This window comes from Eptatretus burgeri, chromosome 4 (assembly GCF_056783735.1).
Source record: "Eptatretus burgeri isolate ZD-2024b chromosome 4, Ebu_testis_v1, whole genome shotgun sequence".
In the NCBI taxonomy this organism is placed as follows: Eukaryota; Metazoa; Chordata; class Myxini; order Myxiniformes; family Myxinidae; genus Eptatretus; species Eptatretus burgeri.
In genome coordinates this window covers 24,601,624-24,614,015 of record NC_140964.1, presented here as the reverse complement: position 1 = coordinate 24,614,015, position 12,392 = coordinate 24,601,624, and the positions used below count along the sequence as shown (strand labels likewise).

At 42.3% G+C, this 12,392-nt stretch overlaps 1 protein-coding gene and 1 long non-coding RNA gene across 4 annotated transcripts; one reads left to right on the top strand and one right to left on the bottom strand.

The window, feature by feature from the left end:
• Positions 1 to 2,221: 2,221 nt before the first annotated feature.
• On the bottom strand, positions 2,222 to 4,825 carry LOC147027639 (uncharacterized). 3 transcript variants are annotated; one of them, XR_015057159.1, is made up of 4 exons: positions 4,238 to 4,825; positions 3,676 to 3,935; positions 3,383 to 3,553; positions 2,222 to 3,124 (listed from the first exon to the last, which is right to left on the bottom strand). It is a non-coding gene; the product is annotated as an uncharacterized LOC147027639 (long non-coding RNA). The 3 variants fall into 3 exon arrangements; XR_015057160.1 differs by having other exon boundaries at positions 3,765 to 3,935; XR_015057158.1 differs by having other exon boundaries at positions 3,383 to 3,935.
• Positions 4,826 to 4,991: 166 nt separating this feature from the next.
• Positions 4,992 to 10,890, top strand: LOC147027638 (forkhead box protein F1-A-like). The gene is made up of 2 exons (XM_085877164.1): positions 4,992 to 6,023; positions 9,923 to 10,890. Exons 1-2 carry the CDS (start codon positions 5,108 to 5,110, stop codon positions 10,168 to 10,170), a joined length of 1,164 nt encoding a protein of 387 aa, XP_085733290.1. The 5' UTR covers positions 4,992 to 5,107; the 3' UTR covers positions 10,171 to 10,890.
• The last annotated feature ends 1,502 nt before the right edge of the window (positions 10,891 to 12,392 follow it).

Genomic DNA, 12,392 nt, shown 5'->3' with positions numbered 1-12,392 from the left:
CCGGCGTTAGTCCGAGAGGGTCACGACTGGATTGTCCGTCCGGTGGGCGACGTGCCGCGATTCGAGTTACGTGGCCGTCACCACGCCGGCGGGCGCGAAATCCGCAACAATATATATATATATATTTATATATACATATATACATATATATTCATATATATATATATATATGTATATATATGTATATATATATATATATATATATATATATATATATATATGTATATGTACATATATATTCATGCACATCTGCAGGTATATTGAAATTTGGCTATTAACCCTACCCCACGCGGTTAGAGCATTGGCGAGCACGGTCCTTAAGTGACCCGTGACTCTCGGACAATTCCGGGTGTTCGGTGGGAGACGGCTCTTCTGCTCCACCTGGCGGCAATTCCTCACCACCAACCCCCGGCCCACAACAATATATATATATATATATATATATATATGTATATACATATGCATATATGTATATACATATACATACTAGACGACCTGTGAACCCGTTTGGTTCCCGTTGTTACAGCGGTAGATAAAAAAAACATTTAAAAAAAAAGATAGCTCCAGCGAATTATACCTGAGGTTGTTTGCATTGATCAAATACTCCTGAAGAGTTCTTGAATGAATCGGGAATTGATTTTTTAATATTTTTTTTCGTTTCCAGATTTGAACGAAACTTGATACTGCACACCGCAAGAGAATGCTGAGTAAGGTGGCACTAAAATTTTTGCGCTATCCTGTACCGTTTTGGCTGTATTTCGTGAACATACATACATTCATTCAAAATGAGTTTTTGTAATATATATATATATATATATATATATATATATATATATATATATATATATATATATATACACATGTATATTTCATCCATCTGTTTATCATTTAATTGTTTGGATGTTGCAAAGTCATCATTTTCTGTGATCAATATCAGGGAAGTATGAACAGCTGATTTGACTCAATACAAATACGGTATTTACATCGCACAGGCTTATTAGATGCCAGGAATAGTCCTGGGTAAGTAAACATAACACGAGATTGGACCATCCTGCATTTTCGGAAGTTTGTTCACAGCCTCCGAGGAGGCCGTTAAACTTTTCATGAAGGTTGTGCGACCCCCCTAAAGGCACCATCTGATGAGTCCAAGCGGGTTCTCCTGTGCTTCACGACTCCACACTCCCAGAAAGCACCAACTCTCAATGTGATGGAAAGTATTGAATAAAACTATTCCTCTTGTGTTTCACTTCGGGCAATGATATTTGTTTCCAAACTCGCCAAAACATCAGCAAGGCATGCTTGATAATCATCTACTTTATTGTTAAGTTGTTACGAATATCCCAAAACCACCGATATGTCGTTTTACTTTTAACTTTTCGGTTGAGGGCAAAAGGTCGTGATACGAATGTTATAACCAATAAATTTATTGATGTTGTCACATCATTGAAAATGATTAATCACTTTATTAGCATCTTAAAAATGAAAGAACTCCGTGGAAACAGCTGCAAACTCGAACGTCACTCGGTAGAGTGCATACCTCCACCAGGTTGAATGGTTTACATTTTGTATCCAACTGATGGGCCAGGTCTGCATTCGGACCTTCACCAAAATCTAATCCACTTGTTCACATCACCGAACAAACTCATCTCCTTAATTTTGTTATTACCGATCCATAACTTTTTGAGATATCCTGCTCACAGACAAACAAACAAACAGACAAGGGTAAAAACATAACCTCCGTCCACTTTCGCTGGTGGACGTAATAAATCATGCGATATCATAATTTGGTCGAGAGTATTGCAAATACATGTTCAAAGTTCTATGAACGAGAATCTCACTTTCATAGTCTGACATGCCAATGTTTTTTGTTGTTGAATATTTCACGATATTTAAGTATATATATATATATATATATATATATATATATATATATATATATATATATATATATATATATATATATATATATATATATATATATATATATATGACTCAATATAATATTTTCAAACTAAATATTTCTACTTCTTAAATAAATGTTGAGAAATAAACAAAACATTGGTCTTGGACTATCGTCATGAGTATCTCGTTGGTATAACTTTGTGAATGCTTCTTGTATCTTGTTATTGTAATATTATATATATATATATATATATATATATATATATATATATATATATATATATATATATATATATATGTTTGTATACATGACACCGAGTCCACATAATTATGTACAAGATGATGAACTACATGTTTATGCATCTGAAACATGATAACAAATCCCTGTACGGCTCATATTAGTATTTGTATTGTGGATATTTTCTTTTGGAAAGAAAAACATTTGCTCAAACTTCACACATTAATATCAATAGGAAATATTGTATGCAAGCTCGTGTATGCACAATATTGATGCACTCATACATGAATCGAGTGTCATTCTGTTTACTTGCATGAACACCATTAAAGCTCTCTGGATTGTTCACCAAAGTGAAAGAAAGATGATCTTTCTTAGATTAAAAAAAAGGAAATAAATCTCCCGTCAGTGTCCGAACAGGCCGTATATAGAGACGTGCTTTCCGCGTGGAGATGCGTATCCGGCACGGGGACGCGTCCGTGCAGAGAGACGTGTCCGGACTTAGAGCCATGTTTGGTTCGAGAGACAGACGTGCCCGGACAGAGAGGCAATCCATGGAGACGTTCATGGAGAGAGAAATGCATCACGGCATGGAGGAAAGTGCAGGATATAGACCAGAAACGTGCGATCCCTGCAGATAGACGTGTCTGGACAGACACTCGCAGTAATTCCTCGGCATTTTAAAAGGAAAGAAACTGCGAATATTCGCCCTCAAATCCTCCAGTAAGCCAGCGGTTCTCATCCAAATCCACGGTCACGGAAGCCCACCGAGTGGGGCTGGACCGTAAGCCGAACACTGTTCGTGGGTGGCACAGCCACAGTCCGCTCGTCTCACGGTTACCCACAGAGCTCTCCACTCACTGTGTGTGGCTGCACACTCACCCTGAGAAGGAGTTCGGGTTTCCTTCACACATTGACCCATCAGCGAAGTGTCACTGAACTCGTAATAATGAACTGTGTAACTTGCCGCTTCCACTCCAAATAATACTGAAACAAGGACAACATAAAGTATACAAAACAAGCTTCAAATCGCTGAATGATAATACAGAAACAGTAAAAACTAGAATGCAACTCGGTGGAGTGAAAACCTCCGCCAGGCTGAACAGTTTACGTTTTGTGTCTCAATGATACGCCGGATCTGCATCCGGACCTTAACCAAAATCGAATCGGCTTGTTCTTGTTACCAAACCAATTCATCCACTTAGTTTTGTTATAACTCGTCCGTAACTTTTTGTGATATCGTACCACATATCGTTTTTGGCAGAATCTCTCAATGGGGAAGAATCACTTAAAAAAATTCTCGCATCTGGATCCGGATTCGGATCTTCACCAAAATCGAATCAGTTCGTCCTTGTCACACACCCAAACTCTCCAACCAAGTTTCATCCGAATCCGTCAACAATATTATGAGATATCCTGCACACAGACAGACAGACAGGGGTGAAAACACAACCTTCATCCGTCGCAGACGGTGGAGGTAATTAATTTTTTAAAAATCCGTTAATTTATATATTTTTCACGTCAGGCCACGGACTTACTGATCAACCCTCGAATAACAAACAACTCGAAGGACGCAAGCAATGTACATTGTGAGCACGCCGGAAAAAGAGACCCAAGCTCTGTATACCGGGTACAAGTCCTCATGGTCTGTGGTTACTGCAAACTTTGTCCCTGGTGGTGCGGACCAACACGTGGTGTCCGTACAGCGCAGGTCTCAGGACTCAGTGAGCCACGACTCTCGGCGGATGTTGCAGGTGAGATCGCCACCCATCGTGCATGGTCCACCAATGATGGCACCCTGTAAATGTGTTCAACGATAAATGTAAGATAAAATTAATAAATAATGATGGCATATATAATTATAATGATCACCATATAATTATTTGGTGGATGCAGCAACAACAAAAACAACAACCGTTAAATGTTTACAGCTGAGAAGCCCATCGTGAATAAAATGGATGGAGGAATGATGAGTCAACAACGGAAAAGTGCAATGCCCTTGATATACATCTTCCTTCACAGTACGTGTGGATAGACAAGCCACGTGAAAGCAGACATGGAAACGTGCGGCGTACATTGTCATGTGGAGTGCAGTATTACCATGTTTAATGTGTAGGCCTCTCGGCTCGGCTTGAGGAAAACGTGAGGATGAAAAATAAAAGCCACCTTCACTACTCGGTCCACGTGATTCTTTAAACACGTTTATAGTGATCAGAGTTTGTGTTTTTCATTAAGTTGTGAATGGAGAATTCAACAATTCCCCGTTATCTTGAATCCTTGATGATGATTTGTTCAAATGATAGTTCGCAGGAGCGTGGAATATTTTGGTGGGAATAATGCCGATTGCTCGGGGGGGGGGGGGGAGCGCGGTGGTATCGACCCCATGATGTAGATCGCGGAGGGGAAGTCCAAACCTTGGGACGAGGGCGACACTGAGGGGAGGGGTCGTCGTCGTCCCTGATCCGCGCCCCACGTCGCCGGCGCACCCTGATCATTCGGAGCGAGATAACATGAGGTTGTTGGATCCCTCCTGGGCGGGGTGAGCGCGGCTCTAGTAGAGGGACCACCGTGGCGTCCCAGCTCGAGCTCCACATCGTAGGCGTGTCGGAAATGACCGCGAAGCCTTCAGAAGAAAAGGGACGCCACCCGGCAACGATCGGGGTGTAGGGGTGCGCGGGGGGGGGCAGTTAGTGGGGGATTTTCCTGAAGGGGTCGAGCGTTGGACACGGCGTACATTGTAGTGAAGACCGCGGGGCATCGCGGACGAGAGCTTGACCACGTTGAAAATCGCTGGCTTTCTGTCGCCGTCACTCTCCTCCGAAGCTGAACATCCACGGAAGGATTAGAGTAAACAGGCCGTGACCCCTTCCTCCCTCTCTTCCTGACGTCAGCACAGAGCCGTCAGGCCGCCAGCCCGTGGAGAGCAATCCTCCATGTAGCAACAACCATAAACGCCAGGACCTATCCGATATGACGACCGAAGTTCAGCAACAGGCCCCTCCAGGCAGAGCTGCCACGGTCGTCGCTCAGAGTCCTCAGCAGGCGACGGGCAACAGAACTTCAGGTCATGGTATCCCAAGCTCTCAGAACGTCGTTCAAACCACCTCTTCTAAAAGTAAAAAGAGCACCGCGGGTCTTCGTCGGCCCGAGAAACCTCCATACTCGTATATCGCCCTCATAGTCATGGCCATTCAAAGTTCGCCTGGGAAGCGCCTTACCCTCAGCGAGATCTACCAATTCCTCCAAAACCGCTTTCCCTTCTTCCGTGGAACTTACCAGGGATGGAAGAACTCGGTACGTCACAACTTGTCTTTGAATGAGTGCTTCATCAAACTGCCCAAAGGCCTCGGGAAGCCAGGCAAAGGACATTACTGGACCATCGATCCGGCCAGCGAGTTCATGTTCGAGGAGGGCTCGTTCCGGAGGAGACCCCGTGGATTCCGAAGGAAGTGTCAGGCGCTCAAGCCCGTGTACGGTCTTGTCAATGGCTTCGGGTTGAGCCATTCTGTGGTTCCTCAGACACTGGATTTCCAGAGCCAGATTGCCAATGGTTTTCCATATGCTGGGGGTTCTTTGGGTCTAGAGGGAGCCGGATTCGGCTTTATGAGCTCGGGATTGGACCCTATATTTCACGCATCTCATCAGAGTAACTCACCTGTGTTTGGAGGAGGTTGCCAGGTCGGACAGAATCTGGATTACTCACAGCATGGCTGTTTGTCTCCCACGAGCGCGCCGGGACAAGAGACCCAAGGTCTGTACCCTGTGTCCAGCCCCGGTCCGTGGTTACAGCAAACACTGTCCCAGGGGTGCGGACAAACGCCTGCGAGTCAATACAGCTCAGGACTCGAACAGTCATTTATGAGCCACGATTCTGCAGACCTTGCAGGTGAGTTTCCAGGAGGTAACCACCATGGGTCTAGTTCCATGACATTACTAATGCACACGTCCAAAACTGTTTTGAGTTGAGTGAGCTGAGGTGGAGCCATGACTATCAAAAGGTATTCAAATGTAACCCCCCAACCCCAACTCCAACCCCTCTCCTATGCATTGTTTCTTCCTAATAGTCCAGTGGTAGGACTTTCATTGCAGACCTTTGTGTCGCCACTACAACAGCATGCCGACATGAGATCATCGCACTATAGAAACTGACAACTTCAAACACAACCCCACCACACCCTTCACAAACTATACTGTCATCGTAATTAATTATTTTATTTTATACCTCATACAATTCATCGAAATGGAAGGTAACCACAATTACATGAACCCGTTTTGATAACGATAACTATTCCCTGACAGTAACGATCTCATCTCGTGATCTATACCGTTGAAGGCTCATCATTCACAGGCTCGTCTTTGCAGTAATATAGACCAGGAATGGTCAACTGAGCAAGGTGGAATTCCATATGTTATGTAGATATTGATATATCGATACAGATTGATGTAGGAATTTTAGAAAGCAAAAGTGGCTCAAAGGCTCAAAGTTATAAAATAACTGTCAACATGATTTATTTTCATCCATGTATATAAGTGCACACATGAGATAGCCAGCTTAACAAGGACAGCATCCTCTTATACTGGCACTGCATGAGAGGGGAAGTTTGAGCCAAATTCCATTACCAATCAAACACAATGCCAGAAAGCTCAGAGCCGAACATGCTACGGATAACTCAGCTATTCTGCTGATGATCCCAACCGAGATATCCTGGCGATAATACCCAACAGAGCTATCCTGTAAATTATTCCAAGCAGAGCCATCCTGCTGATGATCCCAACTGAGATATCCTGGTGATTATTCCCAGAGCTATCCTGTCCATTATGCCCAACGGAGCTATCCTGTCCATTATTCCCAACATAGCTATCCTGTCAAATATTCCCAAAAGAGATATACTGTCAACTATTCCCAACAGAGCTATCCTGTCAACTATTCTCAACAGAGCTATCCTGTCAAATATTCCCAACAGAGCTATCCTGTCAAATATTCCCAACAGAGCTATCCTGTCAAATATTCCCAACAGAGCTATCCTGTCAAATATTCCCAACAGAACTATCCTGTCCAATATTCTCAACAGATATCCTGTCAAATATTCCCAACAGGGCTATCCTGTCAAATATTCCCAACAGTGCTATCCTGTCAAATATTCCCAACAGAGCTATCCTGTCAAATATTCCCAACAGAGCTATCCTGCCAAATATTGCCAACAGAACTATCCTGTCTAATATTCCCAACAGATATCTTGTCAAATATTCCCAACAGAGCTATCCTGTCGATTATTCCCAATTGAGCTATCCTGCCAATTATTCCAAACTGATCTATCCTGCCGATTATTCCAAACTAATCTAGCCTGTCGATTATTCCATACTGATCGAGCCTGTCGATTATTCCCAATTGAGCCATCCTATCGATTATTCCAAACTGATCTATCCTGTGGATTGTTCCAAACTGATCTATCCTGCCGATTGTTCCAAACTGATCTATCCTGTGGATTGTTCCAAACTGATCTATCCTGCCGATTGTTCCAAACTGATCTATCCTGTGGATTGTTCCAAACTGATCTATCCTGCCGATTGTTCCAAACTGATCTAGCCGGCCGATTATTACAAACTGATCGAGCCTGCTGATTATTCCCAATTGAGCCATCCTGTCGATTATTCCCAATTGAGCCATCCTGTTGATTATTCCAAACTAATCTATCCTGCCGATTCGTCCCAATTGAGCTATCCTGCCGATTGTTCCAAACTGATCTAGCCTGCTGATTATTCCCAAATGGGCGATCCTGTCGATTATTCCCAATTGAGCCATCCTGCCGATTATTCTAAACTAATCTAGCCTGCCGATTATTCCAAACTGATCTAGTCTGCCGATTCTTCCGAATTGAGCTATCCTGCCGATTATTCCAAACTGATCTATCCTGCTGATTATTCAAAACTAATCCAGCCTGCCCATTATTCCAAACTAATCTAGCCTGTCGATTATTCCAAACTGATCTCGCCTGCCCATTATTCCAAACTTATCTAGCCTTCTGATTATTCCCAATTGAGTCATCCTGTCGATTATTCCCAATTGAGATATCCTGCCAATTATTCCCAACTGATCTATCCTGCCGATTTTCCCAAACAAAGGTATCCTGCCGATTATTGCCAATTGAGCTATCCTGTTCATCATCCCAGTTGAGCTATCCTGTTTACCCTGCCAATTGCATAGCTATCCTGCTGATATAATAATACAAAACCTGTATCATACTCTTTACAGAGCGTTGGTGCTGCCGAAGCAGTTACCTTGCAATTGTTATACTGGGTGGTTTGCCATTGCCATCCCAGCATTGTTTGTTCATACTCTATCCTCATAATTTTAATTTTCAATTGGTCACTGGCTTTGACACCAATCAAAAATTTTATTACAGACCCTAGGCATCAAAAAGCCACATATGTCGAACAAACAGTTTCAAATTGAGCACCTCACCGCCATTAGAGCATTTGCATTGCAGTGGATGTGGCAAAAAAATGTGAATTGTTGCTCCCAGCTCGTCGGCTCGATGACAGAAGATCCCATTTGTATTTTTGCCTCCTCCATCCCGACCCCATTTAGAATCCCGAGGGGGCATGGGCAACTTGCTATTCCTTTTCAAATGCTGAGCTCAAGCAAGGAAGCAGCACATGCCATTAAAAATACAAAGACTTTGGTACGACTCGGCCGGGGTTTAAACCCGATCCTCCCAGAGTCGGAGCTGACTTTCCAACCATTTCTCCGCCGAGCAAGGTTTATAATAATAATGAACAACATTATAATCGGGTCATGTGCCTCAAATACTCAATTTGTACCCTAATCTACAGGAGAGGACAGAGGGGCACAGGCAGCTGCTGCGCTCACATAAATGAGGTAACCAGTAGCCAAGTATTTGTGTGTACAATTAGAAAAGACAAATAATAAGAACACATGTCCTCATTATCAATACTTTTTGACCACCGATCGCTTGGGTGTAATGACGATTATTAGGGATGGGATTCTGGGGGTACACACAGCACTTTTCTTTTCTAATCGTACGTTTCTATCCTCATGACACATGCTTCGTATTTACGGTGACGACCTTGCTGTGAATGGTGGGCATGAGGGCCAATCAGCATAACCAAACCCCAAAATTAAATAAACGAGTGCAGGTAGTTCTTATAAAGTTCGTACGACATCAGGGTGATGAGCAATACGAGTCAAAGATGAATAACTAAGAAGCACGATTTGTTTGTGCACCATTCCGTGCAGTCACGAGCCTTTTTCATCCTGCACGTGTGACCTTTGTACATACGAGGGGGAAGGGGGACATGCTGACCCGACGCCCACCATACGAGGCAACCAATCTGCGAGGCGTATTGCGTAAACCGAAACAAATGAATAATATGTCTCAGCGGTTGGGGTGTGCGTTCCACGCACCCTTGGTGTGCACCTTTCCCGAAAAGCATCCTCGCCTTGGATAATTTCCCTGCGGCATCAACAACATTCCCCGTTCTCAGGGGGCTTCATCCCTCTTGAGCACGTTGCCACATCTGGCACAAGTTGACGAAGGAATCACATTTATCAGCAGATAGCGGCACCTCATGCTCAAGGGGACGCGTCACATTGACCGATAAGGGCACAACTTGAGTGTGCACATCGGCGAGGTCGACCGCGTATTCATAGGCCCTGCACTAATGCACACACATCACACATCACATGGGTATTGCTTTCATGAGAGCAGACACAAAGACTTGCACTACTCAAGTGCTCTATCTAATCGCTCTTCTGTTTGACAGCCATGGGAGTGCCTCGCTACCACGAACCACCATCGGCCTATGTGGACCGCAAGGAATTAGTGTTCGGCTTGAACGGCAACGTGTCTGGTGGAAGCCTACATGGTCACCCTGGAGCAGGAAGTTATTACCAACCCCAAATGCACCACCACCTCCATCATCGCCACCACCTTCAACACCATCAGCAGCAGCAGCAGCAGCAGCAGCAGCCAGAGCAAATGTGTCAAGATGTGAAACCATTCCTCGTGTAACAATAAGACAGTGCTCGTCTCGTTTGAAGGTGCAATGACAAGGCTGTGACAGAGGGCGAGGCGTATTGCGTGAACTCTGTGACGCACATGGAGACGCCATTTTATGTGGTTCCTGCCCCTGGGGTGGAATCGCGTGACTCGAAGTGGGCTCGCACGTCACACCTGTCCTGTGGGGATTTGGAGATGGCATGTTCCCGAGGGTGAGATGTGAAGTGGCTCGTGGATTTCAGAGCGAATTCATCCCTCGGATTTATAACATATAAAACAATTGTACTTGTTTTTTTTCCCCATGAGCCATGGAACATGCAGGGCACATTTAAATTGGTTAGAATGCACTACAGGAATATACATCCTATCTATATATTATACAGCACTGATAAGGCGATATTGTGATGAAATGTCGTTTTATATTAAAAAAAAAGCTACGTGATGGGAATTTTTTCTTATTTTTAAAGGTCGCTCACAATTTATATGAATATATACATATATATATATATATATATATATATATATATATATATATATATATATATATATATATATATATATATATATATATATAGTTGCAATTGTTCGAACTGGTGACCAAAATAAAATAAATAAAACGAACAAACTTTATGCGATACTGTACAACAAAAAAACTAAAAAGATGCAAACTACAATGAAAGGTACAATTGGTCCAGTGTTTGATGAAGGACGCCATTAAAGTGTATACCTTAATCCTTGGCTCTGTGAATATTTTGCAGGAGAATGACAGAAACTGGTGTTAATATAAAAAATATATACATGTGTATACATATACATGTATGTATGTATATATATATATATATATATATATATATATATATATATATATATATATATATATATATATATATATATATACATACAAATATATAAAAAATTGTGTGCTCAAAAATATATGTTAATATAACTATATAACTGATTATATATGTAAATATAACTATATAACTGATTATATATGTAAATATAACTATATAACTGATTATATATGTAAATATAACTATATAACTGATTATATATGTAAATATAACTATATAACTGATTATATATATATATATATATATATATATATATATATATATATCAGTTTGAGGATGTGCTCAAAATGTTCTCTGAATGAGATAAAATATGCCAGGAATTAAAGCCATCGTTATCGTTTTCCCTCATTATGTCGGTATGTCTAGGGGCTGGCAGGGTGGCCGAGAAGTACTCACACTCGCCTCTAAGCTGCCTATCCTGGGTTTGAATCTCGGCCCAGTTAAAAATCGTCATCCTGGTATTTCACAGTCAGGGTGATTCATCAATGTGTGTGCTGTCTCTCCAAATGATGTTGAACTGGGCATCACTTCTGCCAGAATTAGTTGGTGGATGTTAAAGATCCCACGGTGACCTTCTTAAAGAGTATACAAACTAGGCACCCTGGTCAAATAACAAAATCCTGCTACTTAGCCGAAACTACTTAGTCGAACGTCAGGTCTGACCACCCGATTCTTGAAAAACTTGGGCCAAAAACTTTACACGGCCAACCCAACAAGAACGTGGGAATAATTGTGACCATTAAATAAAGAGGAATAAGATATTGATATGTCTTGTTCGTGAGCTGGTCAGGTAGATTAGAGATGTGCCTACACGCCTCTGAACTGTCGAGCCTGGGTGTGAATCTCGGCCCTGCTATAAAATGTCACCCTGGTGTTTCGCATGCAGGGCGAGGAATCAGCGTGATCACCATCCCTCGGATTGAGGTTAAGTCGGAGAACACGTCTATGAGCACTGGCTGTTGGTGGATGTAAGACACCCCATATCTTTTTTGAAGAGTAGGCGAGTTATCACCACAACCCTGAACAAATTATAAATTCCTGCTCGTCAGACATCAGGGCTGGCCAGGTGGTTCGTGAAAGACTTGGGATAAAAATGTTCCTTGGCCGACCAAACAAAAAGGTGGGAAAATTGGTGCCATTAAGGAAGTAGTAGTAGTAGTAGTTGTTGTAGTCATAGTAGTAGTAATAATAATGTATAATTAGTAAGGAAATAATTTTTCTTTTTAATCATAACTACTTGGATTTTGAACCCCCCCCCCCCCCAAAAAAAAAAAAACCTTGTTGCGTCTAATTTAACTATTGCGAGTATCTCGTTCTAAGAACATTTTGGACATATGGTCACGAGTATTTATAAAGTGTTAAATGCACCTAAATTATAAA

Coding starts and splice junctions, on each gene's coding strand:
- LOC147027638 (XM_085877164.1), top strand. CDS start 5,108: ATGACGACCGAAGTTCAGCAACAGGCCCCTCCAGGCAGAGCTGCCACG. Junction 6,024..9,922: donor CGATTCTGCAGACCTTGCAG/GTGAGTTTCCAG, acceptor TCTGTTTGACAG/CCATGGGAGTGCCTCGCTAC.